This window comes from Trichosurus vulpecula, chromosome 3 (assembly GCF_011100635.1).
Source record: "Trichosurus vulpecula isolate mTriVul1 chromosome 3, mTriVul1.pri, whole genome shotgun sequence".
Taxonomy (NCBI): domain Eukaryota; kingdom Metazoa; phylum Chordata; class Mammalia; order Diprotodontia; family Phalangeridae; genus Trichosurus; species Trichosurus vulpecula.
The window spans coordinates 291,592,484-291,603,176 of record NC_050575.1 but is presented as its reverse complement, the minus strand read 5'-3'; the positions used below and the strand labels follow the sequence as shown (position 1 = coordinate 291,603,176).

The 10,693-nt window shown below is 45.0% G+C and overlaps 1 protein-coding gene across 3 annotated transcripts in view; it reads right to left on the bottom strand.

Moving 5' to 3' along the window:
• Positions 1 to 53: 53 nt before the first annotated feature.
• EXTL3 (exostosin like glycosyltransferase 3) overlaps positions 54 to 10,693 on the bottom strand; it is a 95,195-nt gene continuing 84,555 nt past the window's right edge. For all 3 annotated transcript variants that reach the window (XM_036750463.1, XM_036750462.1, XM_036750461.1), the window contains one exon: positions 54 to 3,267. In XM_036750463.1, the coding sequence (XP_036606358.1) occupies positions 3,058 to 3,267 (210 nt within the window). In that variant the 3' untranslated portion in view covers positions 54 to 3,057. The remainder of the gene's footprint in view (positions 3,268 to 10,693) is intronic.

The following is a 10,693-nucleotide window of genomic DNA, read 5'->3' as shown; positions in this document are numbered from 1 at the left end:
GGGACACGCTTTTTTTCTCTTCTGAGGCAAATCACACACAACTGCCAGGCTACTTGAATTAAATTCTCCATTTATTTTGTCCTCTTACAAAATCCAACATAGGATCGTTGTGCTCATGATTGTGGAGGGGTGTGTATGGAAAAGGGGTCTCCCCTCTCCCTTTAAGAGTCATTTCAAACCAGGAGCAGCTCCTTGAGCAGTGAGCCCACAAGTGTCACGGGGAGTCAGACCAGAAAAAGGACCATACCACCCTCCTTCACTGTTCCTCTGTGTGAGGTTCAGTGAGTAGTCCACGGGATGAAGTCCCGACCAGACGGGATGGAGAATCATTACAAGGAGAAATAAAAGCTCAGAATGGCACTGTGAGCACTTGGGGAGCAGGGGGTGGGAAGGATGCCCACAGCCCAGGTCAGGCTGCTCACAGGGGGTGAGAAGCAAAATTGCCAGTGAAATACTGAGGGTGTTTCTAGGCCCCTGTAGCACAGACCAGGTGTTAAGACAAATCTGTACCTTTTCTTGAGTAGCAGAGCCAAGGAAATTCACACCATGAGAGGTCCAGATGCTTCTTTTGTTCAGGCAAGATGGAAACAAGAGTAAATGCAAATGACACTGGGATTTCTCCAGGAGTAAATGAAACCCGGGCCACTGAGTTTCTAATCCAACCCCTCTCCCTTTCCAAAAGAATACATCACTCTTTGGGGTCTGAAACAATCCAAGATGCCGGAATCGAGCTCTTTGTCGGTTCAGGCAGAGGGTCTCTCCTCTTGGCACGAGACTGTGTTTGTTAACAGAGCGGACCCTTTTGGATCTGGACGTCTGTCCTTGGCTCTCCTCTGATTTGTCTTACCCCTATCCCCTCTATCCCACCCCACCCCCCCAAAAAAAAGGGACAACAAAAATTCTCATGGCAGCCACTATTAGGCCTCGGCCTGTTAGAGCTGCCCATGCATTCTGGGTATGGTATTTTATGACCTGTCAAAATGGATGTCTCTCTTAAAGGTAAACCTAATGGACTGGGTGATTCCTTCCTTGTTGTAAACCAATGCACAAGCCCCTCACACGTAAAAGAAAGAAGTAGCAGCTACATATCACAACTCAAAATACCACACTCTCCGGCTTTCCCAAGGAAGGAAAGCCATGGCTACAAGGATTAAAGTAAGAAATCGGGGAAAGAGGAACTGGGGAGTTTGGAAGTGAATGATTATGCAGCTGACATCACTCCTGGCTGGGCTGCCGAGACAGATTCCCAAAGTCTGTATGTGATTTTGTTGAGATGGCAAAGGCAAGAAGAGGTGCTGGGGTGAACCTTTGGAGGGAAGCACTGAAATCCTAGGAGCATCCCTGTCAGGGTGATAGGCACTGGTCCCCAGCTTCCTCTGAAGAGAGCTGCCTGAAACTAAGGCAGCTCAAGCCTGTGTGGGGGAGGCTGCAGATGCAGAGACGAAGAGAGAAATAGAGAGAGAGCGAGAGAGCGCCCCAATTTCAGGAAGACACTTTAGGAGGTCACAGCAAGTACAGATGGACAGGGGTGAAGGGACTCAGTGGAAACAAGGGACAGGGGTCAGGGAACTAGTTTAAGGCATGAGCATGACTGGAGGGTTGAGCCAAATTCAAGCTTCCTGTTCAGCTGCCATGGGCCACATGGCTTAGGTCTGGATATAGTGTTAGATAGAATAAGCCGAGTCCCTAAGAAATTGTGCCCAGCTCCCAACCCACTCAGACTGGTTTACTTCAGGCTTAGCCCAGGTCTGGACTTGAGGGCTGGTGGTAGTAATGTGGGTCTACATCACCACTTTGGAAAACCTGAGGAAGAGGGGGGGAGGTCAGGTCAGTTATAAGGCAGCCCTTGGGATCTCAAACTGATCCAGAATGTTCCCCATTCCTTCTTAGAGTTCCTTCCAAGTTTCATGGGCCCTGGAACCACCTTGGTCTCCTTCAGGGTCTACAGAATGCAAATTATTTAAATGCCCTATGGCCAGATAATCGACAATCCATTCAAGGAAAGGAAGACCAATTTTACCAGGGTCTCAGTCCCACTTCTCACTGTGGGACACCCCGGCCAGCCGGGGTATAGAAAGGAGGCCTGCTACTCAGGCAAGTTGAGCCATCCTAAAAACCCCTCCAGATGCACCTGGCAGCTGAAACAACCAGTTTTCCCTTTCTCTCATCCAAAAATGCAAGACTGCAGGTGATTCTGAAGGCAACGGACAACAGTCAAATGACAAGAGGTTCTAGACACTGAGGCAGGAAGGATGTTTGGGAGGGCCAGCTCAATTGGGCTGCAAGCTACTGCTCCTCCCCGTGTTCAGTCTTGGCTTAGAAAGCAGAAGGGAGGAGAAGGGGAGGAGGCTGGGGATGGGCCTAGGCATGGGCTGTGATAAGGAAAACCCCATTCCCTAACTTGTTTCAACACAGACATCCCTCGGGAATGACGGAGGATGCCTGAGGTGGGGAGAGAGGATGTGAGGTTGGGAACCAACTCCATCCAAGTTAAGAAGAGGAGGTCTCTGAAGCCTGCAGCTTCTCCTGCAGTGAGGCAGGCAAAAATTCAGTCCCCAAAGATATATCTATATATATATGTATGTGTGTGTGTGTGTGTGCAAACATACATATATATATGTATGTGTGTGTGTATATATATATGTATATAAAAGCCTTGGGAGGCAAACCTGAAACACTTTCTTTTTAAATAATAATAACCATTATTATTATTATGAAAACCACAAACCAGCTGTCCTGGGCTAACATACTCAGTGAATGACTAACCCGAGCCCCATGGTCCTTAGTGTAAGCTACTGAATATCTTGTTGGTGGAACCCTGGCATCTCTTAACCAAAGCTCTAGCAGGGAGCAGCCCAGTATTCGCATGTGCCTGGGCAGGGCTGGCATCAAGACTGAAGGCAGATGTTCCCTTCCACTCTTGCTGGCCCCCTTCCTCAGCAGTGGCCAGCTTGGACCACCCAGCTGGTGGATGTCCACAAGGCTTCCTAACCCTCCGGCCTGCAAGTGCCATCTCCCTTCCTCCACACGATCTGATCGCCCAATCCCCAGGTGCCTCTAAATGAACTTGAAACACTTGGTCTTGTCATGGGGTAGGCGGGTCTTGAAGAGCACGGAGTCCACCCGAAACTGTGTGTACAGCAGGGGCATGTAGCCGTACACCTTGACAAAGAAGTTGATACACTTGTGCCGCTCGTGGAAATGGGAGTCATCATGGGACAAGGCCTGGGGGCACCCTGGGCATCGGAATGTCCATCGAGAAGTCACCTAGGGACAGAAAGACAAGATCACAGGCTTCAGTTTAAAATCACCTATCCCCAACTGAGGATTTTCTTAAAATGCCCTTAATCCACCCTGTGTGTGTCTCGGTAACTATGGCCCACTGTGTAGAATGCGAGGGGCAGGCAATGCCTGTTGACAACACAGAGAACCCTGGGTCCAGACTCAGATCTCCTGCCTTGGAGTCCTGGGTCTGCCACTTACTAATACTAATACAGCTGAGCACAGTGCCTGTTGTGTGCAAGGGAGGCAGCTCCCTAACTGCCCAGATACAGTAGAAAGCTGGCCTCAGGACCCCAGGGAGTTCAAGGTCCACCTCTGACACATCCCAGCAGGATAGCCCTGCACAAGTCACAACCCTCATTCCCCTGGACCACATGCTGGGAGCATAAGCTGCAGAGAAGGTGCCTGTCCATCGACAGAGCTCCCTGCACAAGGTTTCCTTCAAAGCTCCTTCTCTCCAAAGACCTCACAAGGAAGGTGCAGCAACTGTCGTTCTCCCCCATTCCACAGATGGAGTAACTTAACTTTGGAGAGCCCAAGGGACTTGTCCCAGGCCATATGGCTAAGAAGGATCAGAGCCAGGATTAGAATCTGAGTCCTGCCTCTTTGTTCACCGTTCTTTTCGCTGCCTCTAGCCCGAGTTTCTTTCTTTATCCATAAGATAACATTCTCCTTAACTCCTCCAGCATTAGGATTTGCAGAAGCCGACTCTGCGGGCTAACGATGAAAATGGCTTACGTTTTTACGACACTTCTCAGTTACAAAGCACTGCCATATTTGATCCTCACACAGCTAAAAAGCATCCTATAAATGCAAGCCATCAGCAGCATTATTTTTACTAGCCAACAGTGAGGACCTGCTCCAGTTGCTCACTTCTGATTTGGAAATCGACTGTGCTCATCCTGCCTGTCTCTTGAGAAGACCCCCCTTCCAGGAGTTCAGCTCCAGGCTCATTAGCAGCTCATACATGGATGCTCCAGTTCAAGCTAACAATGAGCTGTGGGTGTTTTCACTGGCTCCCCTACAGTTCCTTCCTCAATTAGAAAAGCAGTGAGATAAGAGCAGCATCAAGCACACAATGCACCCCTCCCGCACTTCTCTCTCTGCCTGTCTCCTAGTCTTACATCCTCTTCCTGGATAGCCAATATTTAACCACAGGCAAAAAGCCATCCAATGCATATGACCCCACTAGACACAAAAAGCTCTTTAGATGAGTAGTCTTCCCAGGAGGTTCTGGGATCACAGTTTCCAGGAAATGTCAGGCTATTTAGTTTAACAATGGCTTGTAAAATTCTTAGTTGATGTAAGAAACCCAAAGAATGATAGGCAAGATGTTTTCGGTCCATCATGCTCCTCTTCCCTCATCTACCAACCTAACTCCTTGCTCAAGTCAATCCTATATTTTTTAGGCTTCCTGCCTGAGGTCATCTGATCCTCCATCATGGATGGGGGAGGGGCCCTTTTAGGCCATTAATTCCCAAGGTTTCAGTGAAGGTAGCCATTGTAACAACAGTGCAATTGGGTAGCACTGGCCCCATAGCTATGGTGGGAGCTAAGATGGAAGATGGACTACCCTCAGAAGGAAGGGTATGGAAAAGAAGCAGGAGAAGGAAGGCAGCCCAGCTGTGAAACAACTGATTTTAGGAATACAGTTTTATCACTTTGAGAAGAAGTGAGTAGAGGGGTGGAGCCAAGATGGCGGCTGGAAAGCAGGGACTAGCATGAGCTCCCCACCGAGTCCCTCCAAAAACCTATAAAAAATGGCTCTGAACCAATTCTAGAACTGCAGAACCCACAAAATAGCAGAGGGAAGCAGGGCTCCAGCCCAGCACAGCCTAGATGGTCTCTGGGTAAGGTCTATCCTGCACAGAGCTGGAAGCGGAGCGGAGCAGAGCCCAGCGTGGGCGGTGCGGACCAACCAGACCAGGAGCCAGGTGGAGCATGCCCTAGCGCCCTGAATCAGTGAGCTGCAGCAGTTACCAGACTTCTCAACCCACAAACACCAAAGACAACAGAAAAGGTTAGTGGGAAAAGCTGCAGGAGCGGAAGGAGATCGTGGCTTGGCTATCGCCTGGGGGGGGGGGGAGCAGCAGAGGTGGGGCAGCTACAGAACTACAGCTGCAGTTGCTTCCCACCCCAGGCCCACCTGGTGGGAGGAATTAGGTGGTGGATCAGAGCAGGAGGGAAGAGCCTGCTGAAGATCTAAGTCCAGTCCAGGTTGGGGGTTCTTGGGGAAGGAGGAGTGCTGGTGTGGCAGAGCTGGTGCATTCCCCCAAGTGTGGAACATAGTTCTCTTAACCCTACAAGCAGTCATACCCTGCTGAAAAACTCAAGGGTCAAGTTAGTTGGCTGGGAACATGGCCAGGCAGCGAAAACGCACCCAGATTCAGTCTCGGACTCTGGAACCTTTCTTTGGTGACAAAGAAGACCAAAACATACAGCCAGAAGAAGTCAACAAAGTGCAAGAGCCTACACCAAAAGCCTCCAAGAAAAACATGAACTGGTCTCAGGCCATGGAAGAGCTCAAAAAGGATTTGGAAAAGCAAGTTAGAGAAGTAGAGGAAAAATTGGGAAGAGAAATGAGAAGGATGAGAGAAAACCATGAAAAACAAGTCAATGACTTGCTAAAGGAGACCCAAAAAAATACTGAAAAATACACTGAAGAAAACAACACCTTAAAAAATAGACTAATGCGAATGGCAAAAGAGCTCCAAAAAGCCAATGAGAAAAATGCCTTGAAAGGCAGAATTAGCCAAATGGAAAAGGAGGTCCAAAAGACCACTGAAGAAAATACTACCTTAAAAATTAGACTGGAGCAAGTGGAAGCTAGTTACTTTATGAGAAATCAAGATATTATAAAACAGAACCAAAGGAATGAAAAAATGGAAGACAATGTCAAATATCTCATTGAAAAAACCACTGACTTGGAAAATAGATCCAGGAGAGATAATTTAAAAATTATTGGACTACCTGAAAGCCATGATCCAAAAAAGAGCCTAGATATCATCTTTCAAGAAATTATCAAGGAGAACTGCCCTGATACTCTAGAGCCACAGGGCAAAACAGAAATTGAAAGAATCCATCGATCGCCTCCTCAAACAGATCCCAAAAAGAAATCTCCTAGGAATATTGTCGCCAAATTCCAGAGCTCCCAGATCAAGGAGGAAATACTGCAAGCAGCCAGAAAGAAAGAATTCGAGTACTGTGGAAACACAATCAGGATAACACAGGATCTGGCAGCTTCTACATTAAGAGACTGAAGGGCTTGGAATACGATATTCCGCAGGTCAATGAAGCTAGGATTAAAACCTAGAATCACCTACCCAGCAAAACTGAGTATCATGCTCCAAGGCAAAATATGGACTTTCAATAAAATAGAGGACTTTCAAACTTTCTCAGTGAAAAGACCAGAGCAGAATAGAAAATCTGACTTTCAAACACAAGAATCAAGAGAAGCATGAAAAGGTAATCAAGAAAAAGAAATTGCAAGGGACTTACTAAGTTGAACTGTTTTGTTGACATTCCTACATGGAAAGATGATGGGTATGATTCATGAGACCTCAGTATTGGGGTAGCTGACATATATATATATATATATATATATATATATATATATATGTTTATGTACATATATGTATACGTGAGTGTGTATGTATGTATATGTATGTGTGTGTATATGTATATATGTTTATGTACATATACGTATATGTGAGTGTGTATATATGTATGTGTGTGTATATGTATGTATATATGTATGTGTGTGTATATGTATATATGTGTGTGTATATATATATATATATATATATATATATATATATATATGGAGAGAGAGAGAGAGAGAGGGTGAGTTGAAGATGAAGGGAAGATATCTAAAAGAAATAAAATAAAATTAAGGGATGAGAGAGGAATATATTGAAATAGGGAGAGACAGAATGGGGTAAATTATCTCGCAAGAAAAAGCAGTTCTGTAGGAAGAGAAGAGAAGGCAGGTGAGGGGGAATGAGTGAATCTTGCTCTCATCAGATTTGACCTGAGGAAGGAATACCATACATACTCAATTGGGTATCTTACCCCACAGGAAAAAAGGAGGAAGAAGATAAAAAAAGGGGGGGGGGAATGATAGAAGGGAGGGCAGGTGGGGGTGGAGGTAATCAAAAACAAACACTTTCGAAAGGGGACAGGGTCAAGGGAGAAAATTCAATAAAGGGGGATAGGTTAGGAAGGAGCAAAATACAGTGAGTCTTTTACAACATGAGTATTGTGGAAGGGTTATACATGATGATACGCATGTGGCCTATGTTGAATTGCTTGACTTCTTAGGGAGGGTGGGTGGGAAGGGAAGAAGGGAGAGAATTTGGAACTCAAAGTTTTAAAAACAGATGTTCAAAAACAAACAACAAAAAAAAAGTTTTTGCATGCAACTAGAAAATAAGATACTCAGGTAACAGGCTGTAGAAATTTATCCTGCCCTACAAGAAAGGAAGGGAAAAGGGAATGGGAGGGGAGTGGGATGACAGAAGGGAGGGCTGAATGGGGAACAGGGCAACCAGAATATATGCCATCTTGGAGGGGGGTGCAGAAATGGGGAGAAAATTAGTAATTCAAACTCTTGTGAAAATCAATGCTGAAAACTAAATATATTAAATTTAAAAAAAAAGAGAAGAAGTGAGTCATAAAAAGAGGCACTAAACTAAGAACTAGCTGATCCCTGGCTGTGGAATTGAGGGGAAAGGCCTGAGTTCTACTTCCGGAGCAATCATTTACTAGGAGCATGATGTGAGGCAACTCTCTAAGATCCCCTGCTGCAGAGCCAGCACATCTCTGTATTGGGGGAGGGAGTGCCTTCTATTGGTGAAGTCACAGTCTGGTTACAAACACAAACTTTAGGCAAGTTACTCCATTTCCTCATATTTAGAATGGGCCTAAGAATGTCTGCCCCTGTCTACCAGCAAGCAGTCAGTCACATAAGCACTAAGTACTTAGACAAGGTGGTCCTGAAATGAGACCATGTATGTAAATGCGCTTTATAAACTGAAGGAAAGCTTATTACACCTTTCCAATAACAACCACCATTCACATGTATGTATTTGCATTTTAAAGCTTACGAAGTACATTCCTCAACAACCCATCCCCATTATAGAGAAAGAGACTCTGATGATTTGTTTGTGGTCACAGAGCAACTAAATGTCCAAATTGGCATTCAAGGCTACATCTCCCGACACAGTCTCCTGACAAATCCTGTGCCTGCTTCCCAAGCAAGACAATTCTATAATAGACTGATACTATGATATGGTAAACATATTTAAAAAGAAGGAGTTAATGGAAATTAATATCCTACAACATGAAGGAATTAATCCAGGCGCCTATAAATTGAAAGAATATCATACTTTGTTATAGTGGAAAGATTGTCTAAAAATGTTAAAAGATCTGGGTTCTTGTCACGGCTCCGAAACTAACCAGCTGTGCGACCGTGGGCAAAATTAGTTCACCTCCCTGGGTCTCCATTTCTTCATCTGTAAAATGAAAGAGCTGGAACTGATGAACTCTCAGGTCCTTTCCAGCTCTAAATCTATGAGCCTATGAACGTGGGAAGTGGAAACAGACTAAATGAATTCTAAGGTTATTCTAAGTTCTAAAGATTCGGCGATTTGCAGGGGGCTCTTGGTTTGAAAAAGATACTGATTTTAGATGCACCCCCCCACCCAGATTTACCTGTAAGAACTGAAAAAGACTCAGAAACAAATTCAGTTTTTTCTTTTCCTAAGAAACATCTCCTTTGCTCCAGTGTTCCTTCGATGGCATATCCAACGGCACCCCGGGTTCTCAAAAGCTATGGGATCTGAGTCCAATCTCTTCCAAGTGGGAGAGGCTTCATGGACTCAGCAATGGATGGTGTCATTAGAGAACTGGCCTCCCTAAATCCAGAGGGGCTCTTCACCACAATGGCTGCAGAAGGATGCATTTTCCAGCCACAACAACTCAAAAGGGTGTCAACCAAATTACAGTAAGGTTGTGATGTACAGCAGCAGAAGGGGACCCACACCAGAGAAGTGATGGATCCTTGAAAGGACTCAAGAATCACTCACATAACCCACTTGTGAATTAACTAGCTTTCTCAACAGAGACATAGATAGGCTAGCATATGAAGCTAAGGAAAAGAGACAGGAATAAACCTTTCTATAGCACCTACTATGTGGCAGGCACTGTACTTTACAAACCTTGTCTCATATGACCCTCATGACAACCTGGGATGTAAATGCTTTTATGATCCCCATTTTACAGATGGGGTTAAATGACTTACCCAGGGTCACATAGTTAGTAAACGTCTGAGGCTGAATCTGAACTCGGGTCTTCTTAACTCCAGGCCCAGAGCTCTTGCTCACTACATCACCTAACTGCACCTAACTATGTTTATATAATAAAGTACTATGAATATCTATGTCCTATTTGAAAGGACAGTCTGCCCAAGCAAATACAAAACAGCAGAAAATTTAAAGATACAGCACATCTACTATCATGTGTCCCCCAAGAGGGCTGTGAATCATCCCAGAGGGTAATAGGGGAGGTAGGAGCAGACGAAGTCCTGGATTTGGAGTCAGGTAAGACCTGGAACCAAAACCCAGCTTGGACTGTTTTCACCTGTTTCTCCATGTCTACAAGAGGGATAAACCCACCCCCCAACGGCTCCTATGAGGCAAACTTCAGCACATTTTACACACACCAGCTAATTTTCCACTACCCCTGCCACAGCCATGCAGTGCATGCGGGTGACAAACAGGCATGGACGGATCATGACAAATCTTGGCATTCAATGGTTACGCTGATTTTCTAGCCTATTTATTACTCAGCAGTGGCAGCACCTGGATGGAAAGCTCCTTCCCTAGGTTATGTTTATTGTCATGGTGATGCTTCAGTAGCCTTTCTTCTTTTTCCCCTTCTGATTTCCCAACTGATGTGCAACCATAAAAAGAAGATGAATGCTTATCTTATTTAACTAAGCTGTTTTCAGTTGAAATACTTAAATTTCTTTGGATATTTTCGTTTTTACGTGGACTAACACTATTGATGAAAGTTAACCTAACTTGCTTGATTCTTATATTCAAATGATCAACTGAAATAGGAATTATTCTTAAAAAAAAAAAGTAAGAAAAAAATCCATATGATGTCCATCAATACTTTGGGCCAAGCCCTGAGCCAAGGTATTATGTTACTGAAAAGCATAGTGAGCCATTATCTTTTACCCTATTAGCAAAATGTCCCTAGAGTGCCGTGTGCATCATGGCCAAAGTCCAGGAATTAGTGATGTAAGGAAAAAATAAAGAAAGAACTGGAAAGGGCGGCGTGATTGCACCAGCCATTTTGTTATCTTCAAGTAAAAGGCTGCTATTCCCTCGCTCACCTCAGGTCTACC